Here is a 20,423-nt window from a genome sequence, read left to right on the forward strand (position 1 = left end):
CAGGAAACAACGAAACAAACTGTGTGAAGTCAAAACTCCTCTTCGTCTTCTTCTTCTTTAAGGCAAAGTTTGCTTTTCATTCATGATTAAAGGAGAAACTTTCATACTGTTTTCAGATTAGTGGAGCCCTCAATTCATGGAAACAAAAATTTTCCATGAACACTAATATAATATAACTTTAAAGATACTGTAAGTTCATATATACCCATAGTACATAATCCTCACAACCCGGTAGAAATAAACATGTTGGACGTTTATGGAGAAGCTTCTGTTCAAGCCAGATAGGAAGGAACCGAATACTAACACATCCGTTTCATCCATAGTTATGATTTTTATGATACATTTGCACATGTGAGACAGTTTCTGTGTTCTTACTGGAGGCGGATACATCAACACAAATACATCAGATCTGATGAAAACATCAGAATTGAGCATTAAGGCCTGTAATGTGAAGTATGATGGAAAACCAGCAGGGACGATAAGACCTACAATTATTTGTTATAATATCACATTTTTCAGGACTTTCCAGCAGTATAACAATAATTCCTAACAACAACAATAATAATACACTGTATTTATAAAGCACCTTTCACACACTAATGCAGCTAAAAGTGCATAATATTTAAAAAAAAAAAAAAAAAAGAATAGAGCAGACAATTTAAACAACTAATTAGTAGTAACTAACTAGTAACTATAAAAAGCAAATAAATGTTGAGTAAGAAGTACAATAATAATAAAAGGTTTATTTATTTTTATATTTGTTATTTATATGGTTTATTTATATAGCACCTTTTCAAGAACAATATTTGCCTCTGAAATACAGTGAAGTGGCATAAAATGGAAATACTCAAGTAAAAGTATCTCAAATTTGTACTTAATGTAATATTATTTCAGATATAATATCCTGATGAAGTAACAGCTTATACACACATCTGTGAGAGTCAAAAACATCCCTTAATTAGTTCAACATACCGTCCAATATGTCTTGATTATTGTTTGAGTCGTTGCTAATATGATAAAGTAAACATGGCCCTGAAATGATGATAAAGTTTTTTGGGTTTGTTTTTTTTTTTAAGCTCTAAAAGTTTGAAAATGCATCTGAAACGAACCCTCCGTACAAAAGCAAACAGGCTCAAAGGACCTTCTCCTCACAACGATGGGAAGGCCTTTTAGTCTTTTTTATCAGCATCTGGTTGAAGCTCACTCCGTCCTTCATGCTGTAGCCGCTATTTTACAGATGAAGAAAATAAACAGTTTTGATTTTCGGTCTTTTGAGTTTGTTCAAGGATTTTATTTCATGCTTGCAAGGTTGAGAAGAGCTCTGTGTGTGTCACTTTGTAGAAAACTGGAAATCAAATAGAGAATTATTGAAATAACATACATAAAGAAAGCACAAACCCAGAAATCACTTCATGTCCTTCATGTGCACAATGACAAAAATGTCACAAAATATTTATCATCTGCCCCTCTTTTAGTTTTATTTCGTCAATCTTTTCAATGATAGAAAAAAGTCATAAACTTGTTGTAAGTACCTGTGAAGGTGGAACAAGTCAGTTTAAACCCAGATTTTTCTGACAAAAAAAGTATCTAAATTGTTCATTGTACAATCAATTGTATAGTTTGCCATTTTGTTGTGTTTTCCACATGCACAGTAATCCACAATGCAATGTAAAACCATCATGCATCATGTACCTAGCTCAAGAGCTAACCGCTATCATGCATTGTACAGAGAAAAGATGAATTTGCAAGATAAAGAGGATGACAAGAGTAGAGTCTAAAATGTTTTTGACATCTGACACACAATACCACATTTTCCCATGAAAATTTCCCATGTAGCAATTAAAACTTTTTAGCTTAGCAAATGATGCTATTTTGCAGCCAAAAACACATCTGGTCAGGTTAGCTAAAACTGGTTGGTTCAGGGTAACGGCTAACGGTTCAGTTAAGCAGCAAAAACAGTCCGGCTCAGATTAGCTAACATTTCATTTTAGCCCCTGAACAGTTAAATTTGGGTTAGCTATGGTTCAGTTATCAGATAAAAAGTTTAGTTATAGCTAACAGTTCAGTTTAGGAACTAAAACAGTTTGTTCAGTTTAGCTTACTGCTCTTTTAGCCCATAAACAATTTGGTTCGCTAACTGTTCAGTTTAATAGCTTAAACTGTTTATTTCAGGTTAACAAGGAGTTCAGTTTAGCAGCTAAAACAATTTGATTCAAACCATCTAACAATTCTGTTTAACATCCAAAACATTTTGATTCAGGTTTAGTTAATAGTTTGATTTAGCAGCTAAACTGGTTTGATTCAGGTTAGCTAACAGTTAAGTTTAGCAACTAAAACTGTTTGATTCTTAGCCAACAAAGCTAGAACTATTTAGATTCTCCTGATGACAACAAAAACAGAAATTGTTCATTTTTCACTTGTATTGTGCTGTTTTGTATTATTGTTCAAATATCTGGTGATAATTATCATGTAATCCTACGGAGTGAAGTCTAATTATATGCAGTATAAAAACTATATCCGTGCACTGATGTAGTACAGAACCACATGTTCATCCACAGCTTTGGAGCACATCAGGAACTTAAATCAACCATTTTGGATGCAGCCTTTGCATCAGTAGTGAAAGCTGCAGTCCTGTAATGGCCGCTGGATAATACTCATCTGTGTTGAAGTAAATGCGAAAATCCATCTTTTCTCTAGAAGTACAGCACAAATACAACATTTTTCACAAGATGTTCAGCTCTCAGCAATCTTAGTGGCAATATTTTATTTCTAAATTATTATTCTGTTAACAAGATATTAAGATGTTGGGTTTGTTTTCTCTAAATAACTTATATGAATAAATAAACAAATAAAGAACTGTGTATCTCTGTTTCTCTCTCAGGACATCTTGAACAACCTGGAGTCTTGTGATCTTGAGGATGACGACCTCATGCTGGATTCAGACTTCCCAGAAGAGGCCTCTCTGCACAGCGGTATGTTTGTGTGTGTACAGATGTCATAAACAGATGTAAATTTAAAAATAAGAATAGAAGAGCTGGAATGTGTGTTAGGATATGCCAAAACAGCCTCATTTTCCTACAAATGTTAGTTATTGTAATTGACTTTTATGGTTCACTTTCTGTACCTTTTTATAAAAGAACCAGATATTTGTTTTGACACAGTTGGTCATCTTTTATACTGATGATTCAACGACAAGAGTTTCATGTCCATCTACACCTTGAAGTGGTTCAGCTATCGATTGTTTAACATTGTCTCTGAGAAAAATGACTTTCGCTGGTGAGAACCTTGACATCCAAAATGACAATTCCCATTTCACAACTTTGTTTTAATTCCATTAGTTCCATATTGCAGAAGCTGTAATCATTTGATTCAGTTATTCAACAGTTCAGTTTAGCAACTAAAACAGTTTAGTTCAGGTTTTGGTTCAGTTAAGCAGCTTAAAATGTTTGTTTCATGTTAGCTCTTTTTCAGTTTATCAGCTAAAACTGTTTAGTTCAGGTTAGCTACGGTTCAATTTAGCAACTAAAACAGTTTAGTTGATGTTATCTAAAGGTTTAGTGTAGCTGCTACAACAGATTAGCTAATAGCTTAGTTTAGCAGCTGAAATGGTTTGGTTCAGTTTAGCTAACTATACAGGAGCCAAACTTCTTTAGTTCAGGTTAGACAGTTAACAGTTCAGTTAAAATTGTTTAATCAAGTTCAGTGGTCTGTTTTGGTCATGTTGACTAACATTTCTGTAAAATGTTAAAATTCCTTAGTTCAGTTTAACAGGCTGGTTTAGGACCTAAAATATTAGCTAACATTTTAGTTAAGGAGCTAAAATGATTTGGTTCAAGTTAGTTAACATTTCTGTTTAACAGCTAAAACATCTTCAGTTAAGCTAACAGGCCAGTTTAGAACAAAGACAGTTAAGTTTAATTTAGTTAACCAGTCAATTAAGAAGCTAAAGCAGTATGGTTCAGATTAGCTAACAGATTAATTTAGCTAACTATCCAATATAGGAGCTAAAACTCTTTAGGCAACAGTTCAGTTAACTTGAGCTTAGGAGCTAAAACAATTTGGTACATGTTAGCTAACATTTTTGTTTAACAGCTAAAATATTTAAGTTCAGTTTAACAAACAGACCAGTTTAGGAGCTAAAATAGTTGGTTAGCTAACATTTCTGTTTAGCAGCTAAAACATTTAACTTCAGTTAACCTTACAGGCCAGTTCAGGTGCAAAGACTAACGTTTAATTTAGTTTAACAATTCAGTTTAGGAGCTAAAGTAGTGCAGTTCAAGTTAGCAACTAAAACATATTTGTTCAGGTTAGCTAACTGTTCAGATAAACAGCTTACAGTTTAAACAGTAAACTGTTAGGTGTCAAGTTTTGATCCTGGTTTAATCAGTGAAATCCCTCCTAGTAAAAAAACATATTATCATGAGTTATGAACTGAATACACAACATGGGAGTTGAAGGTTATCTTACTGCCCATCCACCCCCTGAATACACCCTTAATTACATTTTAATCATGCTGTTCAAAGGACATTATCAGGATTGTAAGACATATGACTCATTTAATTAACAATCATGATAACTGGCTGAATTTGTCATGTCTCTACTCTTTATTAGTTATCTTATACTCCATATATACATATTTCATTTATAATAACTCATGTTTCATCCTCCTGGTCTGGTCTGAACCCTGCAGATGCAGATGGGATGTCCCACATGGCTCAGTGGAGGAGGAGACAGCTCTGCTGGGGAACGCAGGACATCCACAATGAAAATGAAAGGTAGAGAAAAGTAATTTTTCTCTGTATGCATCTTGTATTAACCTGTAGAGTGGAAATCACTGTCAGAACTAATATCCATGTCGGGGCTGATTTGGGCTTAAATGACCAACATTACATCACATAAACATTAGAAAAAAGTTTCCAGTCTGTAAAATTTAAATTTTTACCGGAAAACATTTAAAATGCAAACAAGGTCTTGTGAATCTTCCTATTAAACTCTTGCAATGCTGCCAAAGTCAGTGAAAGGTCGAGGAGTCACACATAATCAACAGGTTTTTTTTAACGTTAGCATGAATGTGATCAGCAAATATCGAGAGTCCACCGACTCAGAGCTGTGGGTCAGAAAGTTCTTTTAAAGTAGGAAACTTTGTCCTGATGTTGGAGCGGAAAAGGTCACAGAGGCTCTAAATCAGTTATTTTTTAATATGTTTAGCCGTATTTGTATCTGATTTACAAGCTTCCCAGAAAACTGAAAGATTAGTCTGCTCGGTGGGCTAGAGGGAAGATCACAGGGTCACTGAAATCAATATGTTTAATCCTGTTAGAATCATGAATATTTGCAATATAATTTCTTTCAATTTGCAAATTATTTGTGAGATATTCTGGTCACAGAGAAACAAATGAATAGTTGATGTTAAAAGGCGATGTCATAACCTCCGCCGCTTGGAAAAGTAAATAATAAATTGTAGCTTTGAGCTAAATGTTAATATGTGAAATATTAATATGAGATTTTTTAATAACACAGCTCGCCACAGAGCAACGTTTCTGCATTTTTACTTTCTTGATAATTCAGTGACTTTCTAAATAACAGTATGTGTGGTGCATGGCCTTATGAACTGTCTCTTTAGGGCTTCATATATTCACAGGTCAGAGTTCAGGAGCTTCAGTAAAAGAGAGTCAGTGCTGGTTTCCATCCACTGACCTTGGAAACAGATTATTTTCATTATTTAAATGAATTATTAATCTTCTTGATTAATCATTTTGTCTGTTAGAAAACAGTGAAAAATGCCTGTTATAGTCTCTTATGGCCAGTTTAGACTAAAGCTTTGTGAAGATAGGAGTTGCCGGTCTGAAACCTGCCAGTTTACACTGATAAGACTCGACCAGACGGTGTATCGTTTCTATAGCGACGACTCTTTACTTCTGTTCTAACTGCCGACTTTTCAGGCTTTTTTGTAGCTGCATACTTTGTAGCATCTTAAAATATGAATAAGGATATTGATAGTTACTTGTTGCAGTTCTAGTAGTGATGAAATGGAGAGAGGGTTGAGAATTTGGATTGCACTTTTATTGGAAATTGCAAATTTTAAGGCTTTTCTCATACAGACATGGCAGTTCCTCAAACAAATTGATGAGGTGATGATTCTGCCATTTCGACCAGCTGACAGTTTGTAACTGACTTGACTGGCTGACTTCGCTACGAGCTGATTAGCTCTTGAAACAGGTGATGTGCCTCACCTTCTAAAACCAGCCACTGGCGTCTCGACAAGCTTGACTCACAGGCGACGCCGCCGGCTGTATTGAGTCGAGCCGAGACCAGTTTACACCGCTGCAACTTTTCCCTGCGACGTTCTAAAACTGTTTGGTCTCGTTGTGAATCTTTGGTCTAAACTGGTCTTTAGAGGTCATGGTGATGTTTCGTTTTATGTCTGATCAACAGTCCACAATCATAAGATACTTAGTTTACTCTCACATGAGCAAAACTGAGCCAAACTCAGGAGAAACTCAGCAGCCAGACATTTCTCCGTTCTCTGTTTAGGAGCGGCTGAGATTGACACTAAAATGAGAATAGCTGGTCCACCTTAAAGGTCAGTCCACCTTAAGTGAGCCTGGTCAGGCTAACCCGTTGTCGCTAACTTCGGAGCTAACAGCCTTCACTTTTCCAGCAGTTGGGGAAACAACAGACAGACAGCATTTATTAACTGACACACTGTGATCTGTACTGAACATTTACTGCCAGACTGACATCTGACTGCTGAACTCTTCCTCTGCTGCGCTCGCGTTCACCGTCACTTTTCTGACGCTCGCTCTCTCACACTCGCTAAGCCGCAAACATTACGCACTTCCCCTGTTCTGTAAAGGAGCTACGCTACCAAGGCAACGACACAGAGGTTGACTCACGTTTCAGATCAGCGCTGCACAGAGGCTCTCAGATGCAAGCGGTTAATGATTTCTGAATGAATGAATGGATATTTGTTGTTATTTTGTCATCAGAAAAATATATATTTGTTGTGGCCTGGCGGGGTTCTCTTTGGCCTGTTCAGGGGTTTAAAAGGTTTCCTAATGCTAGATGTCATGAAATCTCCTCACTCCACCTTTTTGACACCAGTGTTTTGGAAGCGTTTGTAAGAAAAGCCCTTTAGATTTACAGTATTTCATACACGTCCCTGAACGCAGCAGGCAGAGGTGCATTTACACTTTTTTTTTCCTGTCTGTTCCTGTCCTGTTGTCGGTCAGGTCTCCCTGCCTGTCTCCTGGTACTCCTGGTCTGGGTCTGGACGTGGAAGAACTGGCTGAAGATTGTTCTGCAGTCAGATCACAGCTGGAGTACCTGCAGAGGTTACTGCTACAGGTGAGAGGCGAGGAAGAGGAGCACTAAAACACTCAGCTACACACAACCACAGTAGGTTTCAACATATTACACTGTGCAGAACAACCACTTTTTCTGTCAAAGACGTTTAGTTCTTTTGCTTTAAATGTTTAGTTCTGTTCATTATAACAGCTATTCTGGCATCAAAGGGTAAAGCTGACATTATTCTACATTTTTGTTATTGTCAACAAATCCCAAGAAAATACGAAAACCAACAATGTGTTCTTCTCTTCTCTGTCTGTGAGCCCATTAGTTCCCTACTGAAGACATAAATCTTTAAAAAACAGCTCACAACTATCTAGTTTGAGTGATTTCCTGAAACAGCTTTTAGCAAACAAACAGGAGGGAAAAGTATTTTCAGCAGCAGCAGATTTAATCCACATTTGAACAAATTGTATAATTTGTAGGATAAGCCTCTTTTGAGATGCATCATCTTGTTTTTTTTTAAAGATTATCTTGACGAGTCATTGCATTAGCCTTAAGCCCTGTTTGAACTACAGCGTCTTCCAGAGGGACCAGTTCATACTCAGAATATAAAACATGTGACGAGTCCTTCAGGTATTCTGTGTTTGTCTGATCACAGTTTAATAGTCATGTAGATCAGATTGACCTGCTATAGGGCTCCTGAGGCAGAGGTGTGTTGTTGGGTTCCCACTTTATACATAATAGCACTCTAGAGCTGAAATGACTTAGAGGTCAATAAGCCAATTGATTGACTGTGTAGCTTTAGCAGCTTCAGGGAGTAACGATCTGTATTTTTCACTATTTTCTGACATTTTATACATTAAAACACAACTTTACAACAAATGAGCTCAATATAAACTATTACAGTGATAGATTCCCTCTTTAATTTAATTAATTATTAATTTAGGATCCGTCATAGTTGGATGTTGTACTTCAGTGAATGAATGAAATGATAGATCCAGCAGATATGAAGTAAACCTGGGCTTTCTGGGGGCCCCTGGAGGTCTGGGTAATCCAGCCTTGAAGGTAGCATCTAGCATCTGGTTTGTAATCACCATCATTGAACTTAATCACAGTTTCACAATTGCTTCCACTAAAAAAACCTTACTGGCAACCTGCTGCCTTCAACTTTTATTGTTAGTGTGTTGAACTGGCTGCAGAGTTGTGCATCTACACACATAGTGAGGGCAGAAGAAGTCACATTGAATAATAACAATCAAGTGTTTATGTCTGAATGTTTAAATCATAACATCATATTTAACAGCAGAGTTTCTACTTTCTAACATTCACAGTATAAAGTCATACAGTTGTTTTTTTTAAATTTTTTTATTGTTTTATTTGTGTTTTGATCAGGTGTTTGTGATCAATTGAGGTGTAATTTAGTAGTTTCCAATCAGCCTGACCTGCATGTCTTTGTGTTGTGGGAGGAAACCCTGAGAGCCGGGAGAAAACCCACGCAGACACGAGGAGAACATGCAAACTCCACACAGAAACAAGTTCCTGTGAGGCTGCAGCGCTGATCACTGAGCCCACGTGACGCCCTGAAGAAGGGAAGGAAGGAGGTTAGGAAAGGTGGAGGGAGGGAGAGAGGGAGGAGGGGGAGAGGGGGAGGAGAGGTAGAGGGGGTGAGGGGAGAAAGGTGGAGCGGAGGAGGAAGAGGAGTAAAGGAGGTAAAGGAGGATGGGGGTTAGACAGATGGAGGAGAGGAGGGGGGATGGAGAGAGAGAGGGAGGGTGGAGAGGTGAAGGGGTTCTGCTCATTGTTCGGTCTGTGCTGAACAGCAGCAGAACCAGCCCCAAAACCCTGTTTTCTTTCCCTTGTTTTCTTTCTGTTTCTGAGACATTTTCTCCTCTTTTTCTTTTCTCTTTTTTTCCATTTTCTCCTCTTTTTGTTTCCTCTTCTCTTCTTTTGCTCTTTGTTTCTTTTCCTCCTTCTCCCGTTTTTGTCTCGCTTTCTTTTGTTTCTTGTCCTCATTTTGTTGTTCCTCAACTTTCATCCCCTCGTTTTCTACTTGTTTCTCTTCTTTATTCCCCTCGTTTTGTTCTTGTTTCTCTTCTTTCATCCCCTCGTTTTGTTCTTGTTTCTCTTCTTTCATCCCCTCGTTTTGTTCTTGTTTCTCTTCTTTATTCTCCTCGTTTTGTTCTTGTTTCTCTTCTTTATTCTCCTCGTTTTGTTCTTGTTTCTCTTCTTTATTCCCCTCGTTTTCTACTTGTTTCTCTTCTTTATTCTCCTCGTTTTGTTCTTGTTTCTCTTCTTTCATCCCCTCGTTTTGTTCTTGTTTCTCTTCTTTATTCCCCTCGTTTTGTTCTTGTTTCTCTTCTTTATTCTCCTCGTTTTGTTCTTGTTTCTCTTCTTTATTCTCCTCGTTTTGTTTTTGTTTCTCTTCTTTATTCTCCTCGTTTTGTTCTTGTTTCTCTTCTTTATTCTCCTCGTTTTGTTCTTGTTTCTCTTCTTTATTCCCCTCGTTTTGTTCTTGTTTCTCTTCTTTATTCTCCTCGTTTTGTTCTTGTTTCTCTTCTTTATTCTCCTCGTTTTGTTCTTGTTTCTCTTCTTTATTCTCCTCGTTTTGTTCTTGTTTCTCTTCTTTCATCCCCTCGTTTTCTTCTTGTTTCTCTTCCATCTTCTCCTGGTTTTGTTCTTGTTTCTCTTCCATCTTCTCCTGGTTTTCATGTTGTTTCTCTTCCATCTTCTGGCTGTGCAGAAGCTCCTCCTCTCTCAGCTGGGCAGAAGCTAACAATATGGCTTTTTCTGCCTGACATCTGGCTGTGATCTGGAGACACTCGTCCTTCCAGAAGCGTTGGACGGCGTCGGCCTGCCTGCTTTTGTCTTGGAGACTTTCTCTGAGGGAGGAGATGATTGAATCTCTCTCAGAGATGTCGTCTCGGCTCTTCTGGAGAACCTCTGAGAGTTCCCTCTCCTTGGACTCCAGTTGTTCTTCCAGCCTTTTTATGGTGGCCTTACTGGTGTAATACCTCTCCTTTACAAATTGGGACCAGTCGTTCCATTCGGCAATCTGCTTGTCAGCAGCGCTGAGGCGACTTGACAGCTGTCTGCAGTCGCGGCAGGGAGGCCTTCCAGCTGCTGGTCTCTGCTGGTACAGACGCTGATCCAGTCGCTGGTACAGACGCTGATCCGGTCGCTGATCCGGACGCTGATGTGGACGCTGGTTAGGACGCTGATGTGGTGCAGCATCAGCAAATCCACCCTGACGTCTTATATCTCTGTACATGGTTTTAACAAACACAATGTCCAGAGGTAGGAAACAGGAAGATGTGGTAGACTGTAGCGCTAGACGGTCGCTGTGCGTGAGGGAAGGTCTGTGACAGACTGTGTATCTGGAACACGATGCTTGTGTGCAGATGTGAGATGAGATGGTCTCCTATTTACACATGAACTGAACTGATGACCATTCTAGAATCATGACATCACAAAGTCATTTTGCCTTTGATGTGTCACATGTCTGATGACATCATCTCTGTGATGATGTCACATCCGGAACTGATGACATCATCAGCTCAACCTTGGAGGAGGTCATGTGACCTGACAGCGGATATCAGATTAAAAAATAAAAGTTGGATTAAAAAATAAAAGTTGGATTAAAAAATAAAATATCAGATTAAAAAAGATGTAAATCTTTGGAGCAAAGTTTCACTGACATATTTAAATTATTGACTAATGATCACTAAACCAGCTGATGGAAGCTGATTTATCAAACACCTTTAACTTGCTTTATGATACAGATATAAATAATTGATTTTATCCCATTCTAGACGCACATTTTCTCGATCTGTGTCATCTGTTGGTTATTAAAGCTCATTATCAGCTGTTACAAGTATTACAGTTTATTCCCACAGTGATAATAAGACACACAAGGAAAAGTGAGTCTATTTATCTACACTACACGTGTTTTAATAACATTTATGTGCTACGTGTGTGTGTGTTTTTCAGGAGGAGGACGTGGACGATGACACTTTGACCACAGACACTCTGAGTCCTGAGGCTGCCGACTCCTCGCACAGCTCAAACGCACAGGTAGAAACACACACACACACACACACACACACACACACACACACACACACACAACCTTAAAGGACGAGTTCACAGTGTTTCCAGTGTGTCTTAAAACAACAGTCAGGTGTTTATATGAACAGTGAAGTCTCATTCAAGCTGCCCCAGATTCATTGTTATCCTTCATTTCCCAGAATGCCTTTCCACAACCCTAACGTGTGTGTGTGTGTGTGTGTGTGTGTGTGTGTGTTCAGGTGCAGGATCTCCTGCAGGAGGTGCAGCAGCTCAGGGAGGAGCTGAGAAGCCGAGACCGAACCATCGCACAACTCACCCTGCAGCTGGTCCGTGTGTGTCCGCCATGTTTACATTTTAACTTCACAAAATAATTCTCTCACTGTCAAGCAACAATCCAACGGACCTCCAGAAAATGTTGACTAATATGTAGTAATTGCCTGTGTGTGTGTGTGTGTGTGTGTGTGTGTGTGTGTGTGTGTGTGTGTGTGTCTGTGTGTGTGTGTGCGTGTGTGTGTGTGTGTCTGTGTGTGTGTTTGTGTGTGTGTGTGTGCGTGTGTGCGTGTGTGCGTGTGTGCGTGTGTGCGTGTGTGCGTGTGTGCGAGCAGACTGTTCCTGTGGTGACCAACAGGTGTTGTTGCCAGGAGACGACGGGACGAATGGATCAACACACACAGACGAGTGTGACGGAGAGAGAGAGCGTGGCCTCGCAGACGCCCTGGAGAGTACACACTGTGAGAACACACACACACACACACACACACACACACACACACACACAGGTGAACACTTACACACACAATCGCAGTCAAACATGGAACAATAAAAACTTTATTTGTATAACTTTGATGCTGAAATGCAAAACTAAAACAAATAATAAACTGCAGCGGTAAATAAAATGTTTATCAGTTACCCTAAAACAAACAAATTAAAAAAACAACAAACATTAACAGGAGAATAAACAGGAAACAAATCAGTGTAAACTTAAAGATGTGTAACGCAGTAAACCTCGTTAGAAAATCTGAAAACGTGTAACTGGTTCCACTTTATATTTTATTTAAGGCTCGATGTGCTTCACCTGTTCAACACATCTAAACTACAGTGTGTGTGTGTGTGTGTGTGTGTGTGTGTGTGTGTGTGTGTGTGTGTGTGTGTGTGTGTGTGTGTGTGTGGGGGAGCTTGTATACAGTTCGTTCATTCATTTGTGTTTATTATTAATCACTTTTTGGTGCATAATGCCAAAACTCGCATCTGTATCATAGCTGCAGCAATTAGTCGATCAAAAGTAAATTATTATTATTCTGATGATCAATTAATCGTTTATGTAACTTTTCAAACAGTTGATGGTTCTGATGTGAGAATCTGCTTCTTTTCTTGGTCTTTAATTATAGTAATTTGAATATTTTGGTGAGTTTTGTACTGTTGGTCGGGCAACACAAGACATTTAATGACGTCACTGTATAGTATCCAGCATGTTGTGACAGTGACGTTTTTCTGGTGATTGATCAGTTAATCCTGAAAATAATCAACAGATTAATTGATAATAATCGATAATAACAATCATTAGTAGCAACCCTAATCATTATATATTAATACTCATTTATCAGATCTAATTATGTACGTTTCATGATTGTATATAAGCAGAGAAATGTTCATTTTCAAGGTCCAACTTACTCTTTTCCAGAGCTTTCAGCCACATCTCATGGTTCTGGAAGATTCACATTTATAAAATCCCAGCGTTACCTGTCGGGAGTGAAAGGTGAAAACTGCGTAAAACTTTATCTCTTTGGGTTCCTGATGAATCACAGACCGACCGGTGTACTGATGTCACCAGAAAGGGTTTCTGGGAAATGTAGTCTCTAGAAATTAAAGCCTCTTGTTGCTGTTAGACGCCAGCGTGCAAAGTTAACTGTTGCTTGAGGAGCTTTCTGGTGCTGTAAATATTATTATTATTATTATTATTATTATTATGTGTGTTTCTTACAGGAGTTTGAAGCTCTTGTTTCCTGTTTTTCGTTGCATGTTTCAAGCCAAAAGTCCGAGTTTCCCTTTTCCGGCTCTTTCCTCTTCTCTTTCTCTCTTCCTGTCATCGCTTTTTCCTCACATTTTTTTTTTTTTTTCTCTTGACGTTATGAATCCTTTCCCTCTCTGTCTCTGTTTCCCCTCCCTCCTCTCTCTCTCTCTCTCTCTCTCTCTCTCTCTCTCTCTCTCTCTCTCCTCAGGCTTTCCCTCCTGTTCCTTTCCTCTCTCCACCCTGGCAGTATCAGCGCTCCAGGCCTTACAGGGGGAGGCCGAAGCCCAGCATCCCCTCCCACCTCGCTAGAAAAAGTGAGTCGTATCACTCCCTCCACCCCATAGTCCCCAAATACCTTCATAACTCCATCCCTATCACCCAGTCCTTCATCATCTCCTCCTCCTCCTCCTCTTTATTATTATCATCATCACCACCATTAAGGCTGGAAATCCTCAGTTTTGCAGTAAAACAACATCCTGTATCCCTGGTAGACATTTATTAGGTCTTTATTTTAATCATTATTTTGTTTAATATAGTTTGGTTATTCCTTTGTATGTTTTTCAAATATAAATATTTTAATGAAACAAATAATTTTAGCAAAAAATCCACAATTGTATAAATATTTCTTGCAGCAGAAACATTCTGTCGTTTCACAGGATTTAAAAAGACTTAATTTCAGTGAACAGTTTCCGCTGAAAGCAGGATACAACAACTTTTAGATGCACGGAAACAGCAATGAAAAAACATCTGTTTACCTCTATTGTACCAAATTTATCATCCAAACATCAGAGCGACGCACAGGATCATAAATCAGAGACAGAAACGATGAACGATAGTAATGTTTTGGGGGTTTTTTTTTACATGAAATTGACTAAAATGTTGTTAAAACTACAATTAATTTGCTGCATGTTTTCTTTTTTTACTACAAAACTAACTTGTGCATTTTGCTGAAAGCAGCAATATCTGTGTCTTTTCAGATCACTGACCAATCAGAGATCGATCTGTAAGGCGATTTCTGAATGATATTGATTGATTGGTCCTCTTTGTCTTCTCCATGTTTACAGTTGACTCGAGGTGCAAAAATTCAGGCTCACTAAACTTTTTATAATCTTTTTATTTAATGAGAAGTCATGTGTCGTGCGTCTGAGTAAGTCATGCTCTCAGACTGTCTCAAGTGTAACAATGACCAGTTTACACCAGCGTTGTATTAAAGTCAGAATAATGAAACAGCCGACACACACGTCATCCCAAAACTCTCAACGAGAAAAGAAAGACGACTATCAGCAGCTAATGACAGGATGTTTTATAACCTCAGTGAACCACAGAAATACAAACAGAAAGGTACAGATAGAAGAATTTTATTTATTTATTAATTATTTTGTTCTTTGTGTTGGATTGAACCTCGTGCAGGATAAATGTAACATTAAACTAACTGTTCCTGCACAGAAACGTATTTTTAATGAAACTAATTAAAGGAGTTCAAGTTCAGGCTTCCATTTATATTAAATCCTTTATTAAAAAAACATAATCCCAAAAAAAAAGTTCACCAAGAACCCAAATTTGCACACTTGTCAACTGTCCAGATTACTTAAAAAATGAACTTTAACAAGAGGTTCAGTTTCTACCAGTTCAACGTTCAAAGTAACCAAAAGTAAACAGGTCAGAGGTCAGAGGTGTTTTTGAGGCTTCGCAGCATGAAACGAGACACGACTGCACTGAATCAAGAACTTCATTAAACTTAATTAAAGGTTTCTGTGTAACATTGAAGGTTATGTAACTTATTCCTGTGGATGTACGTCAGCGCCGCCACAGAGTTCACACGTGAATTTATGTTCATGTTCATTTATGTTGTACTTCCTGATATATTTATTACATTTAATCCTAAATTTTCTTTCACTCTTCTCTGATCAGTTTGTCGGTTTCAGACTCAACATTTATTTCTCTTCCCGTCTCCCCATCGATCCATCCACCACCCATACTTATGAGACTCGACGGACCGCTATGACCTGCGAGGTGATGATAACATGAGACAGCTGAAGGTGTCTGAGAGCAGGCTGGTTTCCAGTAGCTGAGACTTGCTGGTTTGTGTGCCTGCACTAAAGTAAAAGAAGAAGTTAAAACAATATAAAGACTCGTAGCCGCCGACCTCCCTTCAAAATATGACATTATACCCGTTATAAATATTTATACAGTTTCTTTATTAGTTGTATTATCACAGAATTAGACCAACTTTGTCACTTTCAAACATTTTCCAATCAAACATCATCAAACCAACAGTCAGTGTCATCTAAAAACTGTGATAAACTGTTCTCCTTAACACATCCATGTAGTAAACATGCTAGCAGATTAGCACGCTAAAGGTAGAGCTAGTTCAGCTACAACAGACTGTATATAGAGATGGACGTAGCGACGTAGAACACGGCAGGTTTCATAATCAAGTCACTTTAAACTTAGTGAAATATTGTGACAGTAGTCTGGAGGTGAGCCAACTGTCAATCACAGCTGTCAATCAACGTCCACACAGCAGACATCAACGCTGCTATAAGTCTTCAAATCTTATTAACGGAGCAATCATTTCTAAAATGACCACCATCACACTTATTAGAGGGTCTGGATGTAGAGATTGAGAGCAGAATGACTCGTTGAATGATTGACTCAGTGTTTCTAGAGAGAAGTTGAGGTTTTTTAATGGGAGTCAGTTGGAGCAGCTAGCGGTAGATGCTGATTGGCCTGTTGGTCACATGACCCTCACCTGGCAGGTAGTAGCAGTCTGTCGAGAGTCTCCCGTTCGCACATACATCCCTCCTTCCCTCCTTCCTTCCTTCCTTCTTCTTCTCTGCCTGTCTTTGTTACATCACGTCCGTCTCACGCCGAGGACAGACAGATCGAGACACTCTGCTTGAAACTGTTGAGAAATCTGTGTCTTTTTTTTATCTTCTGGTGTATTTTCTCCTCTAACCGTCCTCCCTCTGTCCTCTGTGTGTGTTTCTCTGCATCTCCTCTCTGCCCTCGTCCAGGAGTGGAAAAACTAGTGCTTTACTTCAGTGACACTGCGTGGTACGGTAGCAACTTTTTATTAAATCTTCTTCTTCTTCTTCTTCCTTATTCATCCCTCCCCTGTCTCGTCCGTCTGTCCACATAACAGAAACTCTGCTCTTAAGCTGCTGTTTCTACCAACACAGACTCTTGTGAAGTATTTAAGTGCACAGAACATTACAAATGATCAAAAATGTATAAATTCACTAAATATTTACACAAACATAGTTATATTATTGAACTGAATAGTTAAAGATCTTCTCCAGACATGGTTTAAGATCTATACAAATACTCAACTTTCTAATAAAAGTGCAGTAAATTACTTTGAGGAAAAACTTGATCCTGTCAGTTTTTAAATGGTTTCATAATAAGAGCATAATAAGAACGTTAAAAACATTTACAAAAAACACTAACACAATAAAATAATGTCCATAAAAAATTCTAATAAATACTTCAGGTTGTGCTTTAATATCAAAACGATGAGTTAAGAGGATAAAAAGTTGATGATAATTCAGTGTGTTCAGCTTCGATTGGCTGCCACGTCCTTTCTAATGATCAATAACTGAATTATAATAAATCAGATCAGTAGAAATCTCAGATGTGGAGTTATTACAGATGTGAAACCACAATATAAAGAATAGATATGTCGCTATAGAGACAGATAGATAGATATGTATGATATATAGGAGCTGATTCGACTGAAGGCCGGCTCTCTGGACGGTTTTACCCATGATTCATTGCTCCCCGGAGGACAGGTCCCACCTTCTCCTTCACAGTGAAATGAAGCAGGAGAGTCCAGAGGCTCGTTGGGAAGCAGCTCCGAGCTAAAATTATCTCTGGAAACGGCTCTTAAATGTTGTATTAGATGAGGTGCACTTCAGCTCCGCTTACTCAGTCACTTGAAGCAAGTCAAACCGCCGGAGATGACATCACTCAGGACGGACGTTATTTCTTCTATGTGACGGAGTGAAGCTGCTGTGAAGTCGCGTCATGTCCGAACAGAACTGAAGACTGTAGAGGAGTTGTGAGATGTTTACCTGAGCATCATGTGACAACGTTTCACCTACAGAGAAGTTTGTTTTTTTTATTATTATCAATTGTTTTTATTCCAAAGAAAAAACATAACAGAATTTGTTACAATAACAACACAAAATAACAAAGTATAATAACATAATATATCACACTATAATGTGAAGGGGGCAACAGATGTGAAACATCCCAGTTAAGTCCGATACTAATAATGATCAATTGACAACAGAACTGACAATTTTTAGGGATTTTTCAAGCAATTAAGATAAACTAAAGTTGTGTCAGTGTATGATTTGTAGGTCTTGATGAGACAAATAATTGAGTTTTGGTTTGATCTCTCTATGACATTCTTACAGGCCGTGGCGGCCATTTTAGTTACATAGGTGGCGCTAGAGAGCACATTTTGGCACTTTAGGGGTTCATTTTTACATTTTATCAAATTTTTCACCAGACCTGATGTGCGTGCCAAATTTGGTGAGTTTTTGAGCATGTTTAGGGGGTCAAATTTAGGGTTTAAGTGGCGTAATAATAAAGAAAGAAACAAACAAACACACGAAAAACAACAGGGTCCTCGCCCTTACAGTAGTCCTCTGCCTTTTGGGCTCGGTCCCTAATAACATAATATATCACACTATAATGTGAAGGGGGCAACAGATTTGAAACATCCCAGTTAAGTCCGATACTAATAATGATCAATTGACAACAGAACAGACAAACTAAAGTTGTGTCAGTGTATGATTTGTAGGTCTTGATGAGACAAATAATTGAGTTTTGGTTTGATCTCTCTGACATTCTTACAGGCCGTGGCGGCCATTTCAGTTACATAGGTGGCGCTAGAGAGCACATTTTGGCACTTTAGGGGTTCATTTTTACATTTTATCAAATTTTTCACCAGACCTGATGTGCGTGCCAAATTTGGTGAGTTTTTGAGCATGTTTAGAGGGTCAAATTTAGGGTTTAAGTGGCGTAATAATAAAGAAAGAAACAAACAAACAAACACACGAAAAACAACAGGGTCCTCGCCCTTACAGTAGTCCTCTGCCTTTTGGGCTCGGTCCCTAATAACATAATATATCCCACTATAATGTGAAGGGGGCAACAGATTTGAAACATTCCAGTTAAGTCTGATACTAATAATGATCTGTCAAAACACAATTGACAACCGGGCAGACTATTTTTAGGGATTTTTCAAGTAATTAAGATAAACTAAAGTTGTGTTCATTTTCTCAAATGAGCAGATTGAATACATATCTTCATAATTCATGATAATAAACTGTTAGATGATACCGATACCATTCAACTAGTGCCACCAACTTACTGACTTTCTCGCTAGATTTGGTGACTTTTAAGACGCCTTTCTTTTTTTAAGCGATAAATCTGGTGATGTTTTGTGCAGATAGTATTTTCTCCTCGTGGAGGTAGTCGCCAGTATTTCACAGTGAACAGCACTAATGAGGGTCTCTGGACTGACTGACTGACTGTAAGTGTGGGACTGATCAATCAGCAGCCAGACAGAGACGTGAATGAGCTGTGGATGCGCGTACTTAACAACCAATCACTGATCCCCGTTGATCGACTTCTAAATCATTTCACTACCTCAGTTACACAGTCGATGAGGTGGATTTAGATGTATATTGAGAATGCTGCTACTTAGTTTAGTTTGATGTTGTTTTCTTTACTTACTAACTTACTTTATAGTATATGTAAATATGTTATGATGTCACAGATATGCAAATTAGTGTGTGATAAGCAACTTTTCAAGGAGGCTTTAGCTACTTAGCTTTAGCCAACAACAAATTCCTTACAAAATATGTCTTTTAACACCCACAAACCTCCTAAATGTCTTTCAACTAAACCCCTTGAGCCTCTCAACCTCTTAAATAACCTTATCACATCCTCCAGAGTGCACAGTGAACTCACCTTATCAAACAAAATATCAAAAAAAAACCCAAACACCCTAAAAAAAACACCTTTTCTCCAGCCTCTCAGAAAACATAATGGTGAAAATAACACAGTGTGTCTTTAGTATTAAACACGTGTCTGACTTTGGGAGAAACAGCAGGTTGGAGTCTTTGGTTTAGTTAATGTTTGTGTGACATATAGGATATTTATGTGTATCTGACATTATTTTATACATATGGTATGTATAAAATTCAATTTAAGGCATAACTGATTGGTGAGTATCTGGGTATATAAACGGTTGGTTGGAGCTGCGTTCTTCAGTTGGCAGTAACACTTAGTAAAGAGTAAACTGACTGAAGACCAGCAAAATCACCGTTTGTTTTCATTTATTCTTTCAGGTGGGTAAATGTCACCGAAGCACCGTCAGATTTTGTCAGTAGTCTACCCTTAATGGTTCATTTGTTGTATGGTCTGTATTGTGCTTCGTTGTGTTGTTTGGTCGAACTGTAACGTAAACTAGCTGAATACGAGTGGATGCAACCGTCAGTGTGCTAGCGTAGTTCATCGGGGATTAAAGCTGTTATCACTCTAATTTTGACAGTCTAACCTGTGACAACACATTGGCTAAGGGTGTAGGGGGTCCAGGTATCATCGGATAATTCGTAATTCATTTGTAATTCAAAAACCCAAAAACGGTAAATCTGTTATTTGCTTCTAAACAAAGAACCGTTTTTGGTGTCACAATCAAATAACGAAAAACTAATCGAACCCGGCCCGTTTGTGGTTTTTGCCGATTCGTTTTATCGTTATTCCTTTTTGGATTGAATATCCAGCAGGTCTGCGGACATTCATCCAATTCGTTTCTGCGTTTGAAACCAAAAACGGAAGTCACGTGTTTTTGTTTTTTTTTTTCCTTTTTTCATTTTAAACCAAAAACGAAACACGAAATCACGTGATCTATTCCTTTATTGTGTCCCAACGAAAACCCAGAAAACCAAATTCAAAAGACCGTGCAATTTTGGTTTAAAAATCAAGTATTTTTGTCAGTTTTGTACGATAGCGGAAGCGGCTACATTAGCCTACCCATGAT

At 38.3% G+C, this 20,423-nt stretch overlaps 1 protein-coding gene across 5 annotated transcripts in view; it reads left to right on the forward strand.

Moving 5' to 3' along the window:
* The window catches only part of LOC121886417 (serine-rich coiled-coil domain-containing protein 2-like), a 64,668-nt gene that overhangs the window by 35,318 nt on the left and 8,927 nt on the right, over positions 1–20,423 (forward strand). Inside the window, exons 7-14 of one of the 5 annotated variants that reach the window (XM_042396356.1) lie at positions 2,882–2,972; positions 4,691–4,775; positions 7,233–7,347; positions 11,278–11,361; positions 11,595–11,681; positions 11,961–12,086; positions 13,575–13,680; positions 16,384–16,723. In XM_042396356.1, the coding sequence (XP_042252290.1) occupies positions 2,882–2,972; positions 4,691–4,775; positions 7,233–7,347; positions 11,278–11,361; positions 11,595–11,681; positions 11,961–12,086; positions 13,575–13,680; positions 16,384–16,508 (819 nt within the window). In that variant the 3' untranslated portion in view covers positions 16,509–16,723. Of the gene's footprint in view, positions 1–2,881; positions 2,973–4,690; positions 4,776–7,232; positions 7,348–11,277; positions 11,362–11,594; positions 11,686–11,960; positions 12,087–13,574; positions 13,681–16,383; positions 16,724–20,423 lie in introns of those variants that run through there. The other 4 variants (XM_042396358.1, XM_042396357.1, XM_042396359.1 and 1 more) reach the window with 4 other exon arrangements.

Source organism: Thunnus maccoyii, chromosome 20 (genome assembly GCF_910596095.1).
Source record: "Thunnus maccoyii chromosome 20, fThuMac1.1, whole genome shotgun sequence".
Classification (NCBI taxonomy): Eukaryota; Metazoa; Chordata; class Actinopteri; order Scombriformes; family Scombridae; genus Thunnus; species Thunnus maccoyii.